The sequence below is a fragment of the Gouania willdenowi genome, chromosome 10 (assembly GCF_900634775.1).
Source record: "Gouania willdenowi chromosome 10, fGouWil2.1, whole genome shotgun sequence".
Lineage (NCBI taxonomy): Eukaryota > Metazoa > Chordata > Actinopteri > Blenniiformes > Gobiesocidae > Gouania > Gouania willdenowi.
The window spans coordinates 18,355,273-18,368,040 of NC_041053.1; the positions used below are offsets into that span (position 1 = coordinate 18,355,273).

Sequence of the window (12,768 nt, forward strand, 5' to 3'; positions counted from 1 at the left end):
AAGCCGCGCCTCCATGAAGCTCTCTGCAGTGATTGACATGTAAACAGACACGCCCACGAAGGTGAGCATTTCAGCGTCTTTCATGCAGTGCTATGTATGTATTTTCTACAGTCTATGTATGTACCGGTGAATGCCCCGCCCCGCTCTGTCTTGTGTTTAAAAAGCAGCATGAGCTCGGTGGGAGGAGGGTGGGCCGTCCTCTGGCTCTACATCACCGTACGGGGAGGAGGAAGTCAGTGCCCCGTCTATAGACACGCCCACTCATGAATATGCATAAGTAGGCCGCAAATCAGCCTGTTCGTGTAGAGTTGATCAGAAAGTGACTTCTCAGAGGCTAAAACTTTGGAAAACTGATGAGTTTGGGAAAATAAACCTCAAATACTATGTTTTTGGGGTTCTTAGAACAAATGGAGATGGATAAAAAATAGCATGACATGAGAAACGCCACGTTACCGGCTTGCTTTTTCTTCCCTTTGGCTCTTTTACTCTTGTTATGGATAGATGGGGATATGAGGGCGGGTGGACGGTGGTCTCCTACCATTGGGACCATGACAAACACTGCCGCTGCACTCCTCATGCTGCTTCTATGACAGCCGCGAGCGGCGTACTTATGCGTCCGTCACAAAGACTGGGGACCGCCGTGCTACACTCGGCTACAGAGAGCCAGGCCTTCAGCCACACTTTTTTGTGCTCCACGAGGCACCAAGCACCGTACACACATGACCACAACACCAGGTATGATATACCCCAGTCTGATGACCCAGACTTTGGGGTAAAACGTGTTATTTATAAAATAATAAAACTGGCCCACCACTTAAAGATTGTTTCAGCCTCTAAGCCCCTCCCACAATTCAGAGGCTGACTTATCATTTATCGATTTTTATTATTTAATAATGTAATAAACACAAACATTAATTACTGGAAATGCTAAACACTAAGAACACACCACCATCCTCCAGGACCAATACACGGTGACCATGGAGGCTGAGTTTGAAGCCCTCCTGGGCATGCCTACAGCAGACTGGCAAGACCTCTTCCAGACAGCCTCATGCTGGGCTAGACACAACCTGGGGAGGCAGTTACAGGATGAGACTCTGGAGCAGCTGGAAGCTCTTATCATATCTCGTGTAGAAGATGTGAATGGGGGGGGAGGTGAGAGAGGACAGAGAGAGAGGGGGTGACAGGGTCTCATCACCATCAGAGAGCCCCCCCCCCACACACACACACACACAACCCAACCATGTCCCACCATCACCACCAGGGCTGAGATGCAAGTTTCAGCTGACTCTAGGGCCGTAGCAGAGGGCCAGGGCCCACCTCCAAGCTCAAAGCCCCCCCGGCCCCCCTTCCCCCATTTTACCCCCGGTTGTCACCAGACCATACTCCATGGTTACCACGGCTACCATGGCAACCATGACAGAGCCAACAGGGGATTGGTCACCATTTAGGGAGACGGAAACAGCCACGACTGTTGAAATTCACTCCCATCCCTCTGGGTGAACTCATCAACACAGAACCAAAATCATCCAGTTCAGATATGTGTTATGTTGTTGGTTGATAAAACCTGAATGAAGGATATTTTACTTTATTTTTATTTTTCAGTTTCCCCCCTTGAGGGATTGCCATGTATTGTGGCCAGGGGCTATACCAGCAGGAGCTGGACTGGTGGCCTGTCCACCCGCAAGGGGTCCAGAAAATGGATGGATGGAGTTACTTACATATGAGCCTTAAAAATGAGAAAATTCTGAAAAGAAAAGTAACCTAAGCATAAGCGTATTCTACAAATGAATTGAATAAATAAATAAAAATATTAGAAAATGATAAAAACAAATTACGTATTTGTATCGCATATTTCAGACCAATATCCGATATTAATATTGGATTGAGACATTGGGACACCATTGACATTAAATTAGAGATGCTTGATATTAGCTTTATTTAACCTCAGAAATTTAAAATATGTACAACATTTTTTATTAATGCTTTTTCTCAAACCACTGCACGTACTGGTTTTTCCATATCGGTGGAAAAACCGATACCAAAGTCAACTGATATTAAATTTTATGGAAAATATCGACCAATAATATCACCCATCTCTACTACTACCAAATAAAATGAGAAGTTGCCAAGAAGCAAGTGGAGAATCCCCAATTCAGAACAGAAAGTCATTTGGAATTAAATGATAGATTATATTGTAGCAGCAAATATTAGTTTCAATGTTGAATGAAAATGGTGTAGTTCCAAAGTAGAGAACGTGCAATCTCCACAGAGTTTAAAGTCCTGTTCAGCTTCGAGAATCATATCTTGATCCTTGCTGAAGTGGTCAAACACTTTTCGTCTGTGTTTCTCATGTCTCAAAATGTAAATTGATTTTTCTTGGAAAGACTCAGATGAGTTTTCTCTAAAAAAAAAAACTAAAAAAAAAAAAAAAACAATCATAATGAGACAATCTCCAAGTCTGTTTAATAAAACCACCTCCTGCTGTGTAGTGATACATCCTATCATCATAGGTGTGACCTACCCATGGGTACGCTCGCTGACTTGACAGCCCAAGGCAAAGAACATGCTGCATTCACACCTACCCGTCCTTACTCATTGAAAGTAGGGCAGAACAGAACCCACGTTAAGGGGCACTGCCGGTTGTGATCAGCACAAGAGCTGAGAAGACGACACACTCTGCTATTACAGCTGGAGAGAAATCTCCCTGCTCACTTCATTTCATGTTGATTTCACATTGGCTTCAAATATCAGCGAGCAAACACTTACTACTGGAGAGGCAACGCTGCAGCTCCTCGATACTCGCTGTAGTAAACACACTCAGCAGTAGGCTAAGCCTTAGTGAAAAATAGTCTTCAGTAGAACCATGAAATTTTTACCTCAGCACCTCAGTCGCTTTGAGGAATTATGTGATTTCTCACAGCCAACAGGGAATAAATTGCTCTCTCTCCCTTGAGAAAACACCAAATATTTTCCAAACAGCCAATAAACACGTTAGAGTTACAGCTGGATTATAGTATCTATACACACACACATTAGAAACAATTAAGTTTGTCTAAATTGCTAACCTGCTAAAAGCAGGTAAATTATTACACCTTTCATTAATTAATTAAATGGGTCAATAATTCATCAATTGGGTCAATATTTATTTGAATCCCTTTTACATTTCTTTTTCATTCTGAAAAGTATGAAGGATAAATATTTCACTATTTATTTATTCATTTCATGGTCTGGTGTTGCAGCACTTCATGAATTGATTTTATCTGTCAAACTCGCTCATCAAAGACTGTGGGGGTGGGGTTAACATCAATCCAGCCAGATCCATTGCTTTGGTCTTCACTCTTTCCGGCTGTGACAACGGACGATGAGCATGAACTTTCCAGGGAGTTGGTGAGAGAGATTTTAGACCTTGCTGAGAATGCAGGGGCAGTAATAGAATACCAAACCAATGTACAGATTGTATAGCGCCACCCAGTGTATCAGAATAATGTTTACTAGTTCTGCCTCAATCTGTCAGGGATTTATTTAGTTTGACTTGATGTGCAGGTAACCAATCAAGTGTAACGAAACCGCCCCCACAAAGTCTGACAAGCGGGTTTGACAGAATAAATTAATTCATGAAGTTCTGCAACACCAGACCATGAAATAAATAAATAAATAGTGAAATATTTATACTTTTCAGGATTTAATTAATTGTCTTGGTGCTGGAGTTGGCCGTTCCCGAGCTGTGGTTTGCAGCATTGGCAGAGCCTCACCTGTCAATCTTGAAAAGAAAAAAATATTATGACAAAATATAACAAATGTTGATATTTGTCAGCTTGTCTGTATTATAAACCATGTTTCCATTCAAATCCAATATTTATTTATTTATTTTTTTCAATGAAGAGTAGCAGAATTTCTGCATGTCCTGTTCAAATACATGGAGGAAATGAGCAGCGAGGCGTCACCGTCCTCAGTGGATTGTGTAAATCCCCACAAACTGTGCTGGTACGCGATGCAAATAGTGTGACGCTGTCCCTCTGTATATCACAAAGAAAAAGCTTTTAAACACTGCGATTATAAGCACTGTCTTTCTATGACCTGGAATAAGTATGAAACATATTTTTGTAATGTGTTTAGGCTCACAGATAAAATCATGGTAAAATCAAACAGTGCTTCTGACTCATGGTAGAAGGCGCTTGTGAGTCCACAGGTTCTTGTGCAACCTACAGTTTTTCTTTCTTCGTGTTTACATTTTTTACAACCCACCTTCTCAAATTGGAAGATTACATTTTCAAGCTGAGAAAAATCTGGATTTCATGTACAAGTAAAGGTATGACCATAAACCTTTTATTACTTCTAGTGTTGTGGGACTTGTCTAGCTCAAATGTGTTGCAAGTTTAGTGTTCATATATCAGCCAGTGAAGCACAACTGTGCTATTACTACTACTAACAAGCGTGAAATCTATCAGAGTTAACCCCAGAGGAAAAGCTGCTTTCGACCCTGGAAAAGACAGATTTCCCCTGTGTGTTTGAAATACACTTAATTGGAATTAATTTTCAACTTAAATGAAATGTGCGTCACATGTTTGTGTAAAGAATTTTGGTTTATTTGTATTTGTAAATCTGACTCACCAGCTGTCAACCGTCACTGGTGGTTTTCTGCTCATCTAGTCTGGGATACTTCCATTCAATCTATCCTGTTCTGTTCTCCTCTTTCTGTCCATTAACCCCAACCAGTCAAGGGACATGGCTGTCACCTCTGAGCCTGGTTCTGCTGGAGATTTCTCCTCTTTAAAAGAGAGTTTTTTCTCCCCATGATGCATGTTCATGTGGAATTGTTGGGTTTTTTTCTGAACATTTTGTGATGAGTGCTACAAGATAACTTGTTGTTGTAATTAGCACCATATGAATATGAATATTTCTATTTTCTAGTTGTTTTTTTTTACAATAACAAAAATAATGTATTTCAATCAAACTAACTGAATTGTCCAAAAATGTTTATATTATCATTTTTCCTCTGAGTTTTAAGAATAAAGAAAAACTCCCAATTATTATTGGAATTGTCAATTGTCTCCCTTTATAAGAAATCCCACATTACACACACTCACAAACCTTCATCACAGTGATGCAAGTCATCAGCCTTCCCATCAATATTGATTGAAAGACAGCACAAATCCACAACCATCTGTGGACGTCAGAGCTTCAACATTCTAAAAGCAGACAAACTGAAACGTTCAAATTCTCTTATTCACACTACAGTTAGCATGTTCTCTCTGAACACGTTTTCTTTGCCAGATCTCAGAAACATGTGCGTTGGATTTTAGGGACTTTCAAATTGACATTGAGAACTTATAAATGTATCCATTAATTAATTCAGCAAAAGAATAGGTGCATGCTGCAAACAATGACAGGCATTTGTTTTTTGTTTTGTTTTTTTGGAGAAATGGACAACACTAATCATCAGTATTTAATAGCGCGATAGGTAGAATCAGATGGGCATTAAAAGGGCTAAATGGAAAAAGTGCTTTTAAATGAAATATTGACTTGATTTTATGTTTATTTATGAGTGAAAATGAAGGTTTTCCAAAAAATATGTTTAAAACTAACACAAATTCGCAAATCTAATCCATTTGTGGCAATTTTTTCCACAAATTGGTTGTACCTAGGGCACTACCATCTTTAAAATACATCTGAGCTGCATTGATTTCTCTGAGCACGGCCTGTGCGTTGGTTTATTAGGCCAAGTGCAGAGCTGGGCTCCTTTCTGGATTCAGTGAAACACCAACTGATTTACACTAATGACTGCAGACTGTGCCGTCTTCTGCTCATTCGCAGCACTCTGGAATAGACAGGAGCTTCAGCCATGCTTGTGTTCAACTTTTATTGTGTTAGAGACAATTGAAAAAAAGCAATTACTTGTAGATGCTGCATTGTGTGACAAACAAGGCAATGTAGTGGAGGATGAGAGGAGACGGCCTCCTTTACTGCTTTCAGCTGCTCACTTAATCCATTGTAAATTTCTAATTTGACAACTGCAACTTTAAATAGTCGAGCTGACATTATTGACTGTTGACCTTGAACAGTTCAGCTTTTATCTCCCAACTTATACATCAAAGCAGAGATAGGCAAATTCTATCACAGCGAGGGCCACAAAAATGGGACCGTCTGATCCGAGGGTCACATTTTCAACACTAATGTCAGCTTTTGAAATAATAACCAATAAGAGCATTTACACAGCAAGGGAACAAAGGGTTTGTGTGTTTTTGTTTTGTTTGTGTGTTTGCTGTCGCAGTCATATTGAGTGTTTTTCGTGTAATTTTGTATATTTCTGTTGCCGTTTCATTGATCTATTTATTTATATATTTATTTGTCTGTGAACAGTCCAACTAAAAAAACTAAAGGGCGGATTTTGATAATAATTTTAGGAAAGTATCGGAAAGGAGAAAAGGAACAAGTGATTAGATATTGGGGATTTTTTCAATATCTCTAATCTCTCATCATTAGCGAAATTTCAAAACAGCTCAATCTGTAATTGACCGATGTTCATGAAGTTTGATACAGACATGTAGGGTTGGTTCCTCTATCAGCCCAATGAGTTTCATCTGAATCTATAAAGAAAACAACCATTATAGATAAATGGATTTTCCTCAATATCTTTGTTACATTTAGGTGACAATGCAATATGGAGGAATGCTACGGCGTGACAGAGTGCTCTCGCTCACTAGAAAAAAGTCATTTTTTAGTTTTGAATAATTTTCTATTAAGGTTGTGTATTTTTGTAGTCATCTTGTGTATTTTTAAAGTGAAATTGATAATTGTAGTTGTCTTTTGTGGATTTTTAATGTCATCTTTTGTGTTTTTATGTAATTTTGTAAATTTTTATAGAGTCGATTTGTGTATTTTTTGAGTAATTTTGTACATTTTTATAGAGTCGATTTGTGTATTTTTTGAGTAATTTTGTACATTTTTATAGTCGATTTGTGTATTTTTTGAGTAATTTTGTACATTTTTATAGAGTCGATTTGTGTATTTTTTTAGTAATTTTGTACATTTTTATAGAGTCGATTTGTGTATTTTTTGAGTAATTTTGTACATTTTTATAGAGTCGATTTGTGTATTTTTTGAGTAATTTTGTACATTTTTATAAAGTCGATTTGTGTATTTTTTGAGTAATTTTGTACATTTTTATAAAGTCGATTTGTGTATTTTTTGAGTAATTTTGTACATTTGCTTTGGGCCCACACAAAATAAGTTTGAGGGCCGCATGTGTCCCCCGGGCCGCCAGTTGGCTACGTCAGCACCAGAGTAATGTCTTCCTCCAGGAAGTGGATTGGCTCTGTCCAGTTGTTCTGTTGATCTCATTGCACTGACATTGCAGATTTGCCTTCTTCCTGAACTAGTGCTAAATATGTTTACAGCTAGGAATAACATAAACATAATGGATGATGAATCGGGCTTGTAATCAGAGGGTTTGAATCCAACCTGGGCCATCACTGTGGGATGTTGTGGTGTGCAGCTTATTGTATTGTATTGTAAGCGTGTTTTTCTCTTTTTTTTTTGTTTTTGTATGTGTATTTAATTTTACGGATATTTTTGCACAAGTTGGGGGCTCGTGTGCCGCTGGTTGGCATTGTGGTGTAAATCTCTGTAAAATAAGTTTGAACAAGCCCTGAGTCTTGTTTAAAACTGAAAAATCTTTGAATAAAGTGTTAAAAAAACGTCCTGCCTTTGTCCTATAGACCCCTATACAATTGGAAACAATCGTCGAGTGCGCCCAGCCAATAGGCTTCAACTTCCTGGAGTGAGGACTGTCAATCAAAGTAAATGCGTATGCTGCGCAAACTGTACACGGAAACGAGGCGCGCGTCTCCAACAGGTATCACTCTGAGCAGCAGAGCGTCATGGAGAAGCGCTCCGAAACTCCAAAGTTACCAATTCCACGATTACCAACGTATAACGCTTCTACTAAAAGACAAAATAAAAATCTGTGTACAAAGCTTGTGGAAAAACATCTCCGTGACTGCAACAGGATTTATCTCGGAGCTGCTTTTCAAAGGTGGAGGGACTTGCTGCTTTTAAAATGATTCCGAACGGACCAGGATTCTGTGACATCTCTCACGGACGGGTAATAAACATGTTTCAATCAAAAGTTATGGCACTCTAGCAATAAATGTGTAGTTTTTGTAGTTATGCGACTTTGTTATGTTTTGCAATGCGCGTGCACAAACGTAGAGGCGTAGCTTCTGGTAGATTGGCAGAGATAGGGGAGGAAGTAGAGCTGTGGAGGGCGGGACATTGAGACATTTTCTCAGACAGCAGCTTTAATGTTCAGCATAGAAATGCATTTATCTGAGCATTTCTATTCAGAGAGTTTTTTAGTGACACACGGTTCTCTTGTGCTACTTCTACGTTCAAGGACACAGAGCAGGAAACAGACGTGACATCTCTAAGTAAAAGCAATGACCTCCATTCATGCAGCTGATTAAAAAACAATTGAATTTCGGCGTGTGATATAACAGCTGCAGATCTTAATGAACACGAATCGGAAATGTGATTATATGTTCATCTTTAGCCGGTGTCTAAGCTGGACATGATTTGATGGATGGATTCTTTGGAGAAATTAGGTTACACATAACAAGTGAACACTAACATCCCATTAAATAAGTTGAATAAATATAATTTCCATCCTGCTGAGAGGATTAACACACAAAGCTATCAGATGATCATCTCTTGTGAGAGGGATTCGGACCAGACGTTTCCTTTTTTTTTTCAAGGATTTAGGAATTCCTTCAAAATAATATGCTTCTATCCCAACACCAGCCGCATGCAGTTGTCTCCTGTTTTCTGTTCATAAATAAATTGGTGCTTCAATCAGGAGAAAAGACAACCTGCAGCCACCCACTTGTCATATTTTATTATACTTTGCCACTGCCTTTATCATCACTGAAAAAGCCTGAAAACATGTTTTTGAACATGACACCCCTCAGATGATTACTGCTTTGGATGCCAGTTGGATGTCGGAGTGCTTTGAAGATATTCCTATATAGATAGAAATCGTGTATTTTTTCCAGCACCCCATTCAAACATTGGGCTGTCAGAGTCTTTCTCCAAATAACCTAAGTTTTCAGAGCAATGTGAGGACTTCTTGTGCAAGCCTGATGATATATTTAGTGTTTCACTCTAACTTTATATCCTTCATTCACCAAGAACTGGACACAGTCTGTGATATAGAAAACATACCTGTGCATATAATGTGTCTATGTATATATATATATATATATATATATATACAGTATATAATCAGATTGCCTTATTCTTCTTCTTAAATGAAGGGAATCGTGTTAATCGTTACTCCAGAACATAAACGCGGATAAGGATGCAATCACCATTAAACATAGTTTTAGTTGGAAAACAGTCCGAACGTATATGGATTAAAATGCATCACACATTATCTAATCTAATGCACCTTATGCTTTCAATAAGACTGCAGCAAACCCTTATTTTGAAGTTATTGAATACGGTGCCAACCACTAATTACATTAAAGACACTGACGATCATCAGTAACAAGTAATTAGATTTTATCAGCTCAGCATAAGGGACAGATCTGTCATGACTCATGGAAAATTAGTGTGAGATGGTTGAAAATAACTTTTTACACAAAAGGTCCAAATTATATTATTATTATTATTATTATTATTATTATTATTATTATTATTATTATTATTATTATTATTATTATTATTATTCACACCTGATTGTAAAACCAAAGGAAAAAAATCTATAAATCTGAGAATTGAAAAATCTAAAATTTGATATTAATGTAAATATGAAATACTAACTTTAAAATTTTTATTCATATTTGTGCATTTTCAAAAGCAGAAACAAAGATTTAACAAGCGTCGTGTTGAAATAAACACTGAGAGGGAGTGTATAAACAAGGATTAAATGGAAAGCAATTACTTCCAATGAATTTCTAGCGATAAAAAAAAAACATATGTTATTGTGTTGATAAGGTAATGTTGTTGAATTAAACCAATTACATATATTAGATTCCTTGAGTTTCAGATAATTTTAGAGAGGATATTTACACCCCATCCTTTCAGAAACATTTCATTTTCCTAGGAATAAAAATAAGAAAGGCAAAATACTCCCAGTTGTAGATAAATCGTAGCTCCTTCATAATGGCAGTGGCTCAGACTATTATCAGATAGCTGTGGTGCTCCTGCACTCTTAGTACTTGTTAGTCATTTGAGTGTTAAGATAAAGGCTCCACACAGTTCCCAGCTCTTCCATTGTTCTGGTGTGAGGTGGTGTGATGCTGTGATGGATGTGTGAGATTACTCTTGTGTAAGTTTGGGGGGATCACTGATAAGAAAGGGCTAATACGAGCTTTGCAGTATCTGCAGCGTGCACATGGAGAATAACTTAAAAAAAAAAGTCAAACATCTAAACTGTGCACACTGCACCCACTTAGCAATAAACCCTGTCTTACCATAGAGCACACAGTGATGATCAGTGCACGGTGGGAGACTGCTTATCCTCATCCTCATAAATTACAGATGTTGGAGATTAATCATGTTCTTATCTCAACCAGCTTCCACCAGTGGGCTCTACAAGACTTTGAAAATGAGATTATTTCCAGCAGCTGCAGGACTGATGCTGCAACTGATCTGTTGCATAGAATAAAATGAGTCTTATTTTAAATAAATAAATAGAAATAAAAATAATATCTTTGGTGGCATTAGAATGCCGTTTGTAGTGAGTTTGATCAGATTAAGAAAAAGTGCATTTCTTTCCATTGATTTTAATTTATCAACACGTAAATGTGTACACATCTAGGAAATACAGTTTTGATGGAACAATTTTTACATGGCAGTAAGTTACAGATGATAATTTATGTTACATTTCTCCCTGTCTGAGTCTGAGAGGCAGACTGGGCCTTCTATGTGCGTTTGGAAGTTCTGCATACAATTTTCTTGAAGGCTTTTCTGAAATCCCTGTTGAAAATGGTGTATATGATGGGGTTGACTGAACTATTGCAATAGCCAATCCAGAAGAAAAGGTTGAAGAGCGCACCGGGGATGTGGCAGCTGTCCCTGCAGATTGCATGCAGGCTGTAGGTGAAGAAGAAAGGGAACCAGCACAGCACAAACACCCCCATCACCACCGCCAGCACGAAGGTGAAGCGCTTCTCGCGCATCTGGGCCACTTTGGTCTTGTTGGCCGCGGCCAGCTGTTGGCGCACAGCTGGGTTCCTGGGCTGCGGGTACATCTGCGACGCCCGGGCTGAAGCCCAGGAGAGGCGGCAGTTCTGGGGAGGGCAGCGGTCCGATCCCTCCACTTTCCTGCGCTTTGCGAAGCGGTGATGGCGCGGTTTGGTGTCCGACGCGCAGCAGCTCTCCTCCAGGTCGATGTCGTCCAGCTCGCCCTGCTGCTGCTGCTGGCTGCCCGAGCTCTGGCTGCTCGGACTCTCCTCTTCGAACCGGTCCTTTCTGACGAAGCAGGTCTCTGACTGAGAGGGCTGCCTCTCCAGCCCGTTTTTGGCCACAAACACAGTGGAGGAGCGCTGCTTGGCCACTTTGTAGATCTTACAGTAAACCAGGATCATGATGAGACCAGGAGCGAAGAAGGACACCAGACAGGACGAGAGGATGTACCAGGTCTCATCATTGAGCAGACACTCCCGCTCATCATGTTTGGTCATGAGGAGAGGAGGGAAGGAGATGATGGCAGATATGATCCACACTATAGCGATCATGGACTTGATGCGCTTCGGTGTCCGCTTTAAATTGTAACTGACCGCCTTGGTCACTGACCAGTAGCGGTCCAGGCTGATAGCGCACAGGTGCACGATGGATGAGGTGCAGAACAACACGTCCAAAGCCAGATAAAAGGCACACCAGGTGCTTCCAAAGTACCAGTATCCCATCACCTCGTTGACGAGGGAGAAAGGGATGACCAAAGTTGCCACAAGGATGTCCGCCGAGGCCAGGGAGACAAGGAACAGGTTCTGAGGGGCTCGGAGAGCCCGGCTAGTCAGCACGGCTACAATAACCAACACATTCCCGACGATAGTCACCAGGATGATCACAGTAACCACCAGGATGATAAGAGCAGCAGCAAGCTTCGTGTGCGGCAGGGCGAGCGATGCGTCAGAGCTGGTGTTTTCACTGCTGGAAATGTTTTCCAGCATAAAATTCATTTGGATTATATCCATTCTGACTGAAAGTTGTCCTCTTGTATCATCTTGTCCTTTTGCTCCGCGTTCCTCTTCACGCAGAGGCAAAAAGGTGCGCAGAGCAGGGCTTTAACGCACAGAGACAGCCTGTGCGTAACGCTCCAGCTCGTGGCCAGTGCACGCACACTTGCAGTTTGGGTCCATTGGCACAGAACGTACATAAACTCATGATCTGAATAAACAAACCCTTCATTATATTCTCCTCCTAAAAGGTGAGCTACTCTCCGCAATTCCTCAAAACAGTCCGATTGAACAAATAGTGCCAACGTTTGGGAGATCAGATCAAGACCGACGCACGGGACTGGGTGACATCACCCCGTATGCCCGTTTTAAGAGAGAGAGAGAGAGAGAGAGAGAGAGAGAGAGAGAGAAGGAGAGAGTTGGGGCGAAGGCTGGGGGGGAGGGTGAGGGGGATGGGGGGTGTCAGATTTTAAACTAACAGTTTATATCTCAGTGGACCTGTTTGGTCTGATTTAATCTCGTACTCACACTTTTTAAATACAACTTTTCTCATCTTGTGTGAGAAACATATCCTCCATCATTACATTCG

At 40.2% G+C, this 12,768-nt stretch overlaps 1 protein-coding gene across 1 annotated transcript; it reads right to left on the reverse strand.

Moving 5' to 3' along the window:
* Positions 1–10,921: 10,921 nt before the first annotated feature.
* adra2db (adrenergic, alpha-2D-, receptor b) lies at positions 10,922–12,530 on the reverse strand. The gene has a single exon (XM_028459748.1). The coding sequence runs from the start codon at positions 12,195–12,197 to the stop codon at positions 10,923–10,925; it is 1,275 nt and encodes a 424-aa protein (XP_028315549.1). The 5' UTR covers positions 12,198–12,530; the 3' UTR covers position 10,922.
* Positions 12,531–12,768: the final 238 nt, after the last annotated feature.

Excerpts from the sequence above, each read along its gene's own strand:
- adra2db (XM_028459748.1), bottom strand. The coding sequence starts at position 12,197 with ATGGATATAATCCAAATGAATTTTATGCTGGAAAACATTTCCAGCAGT.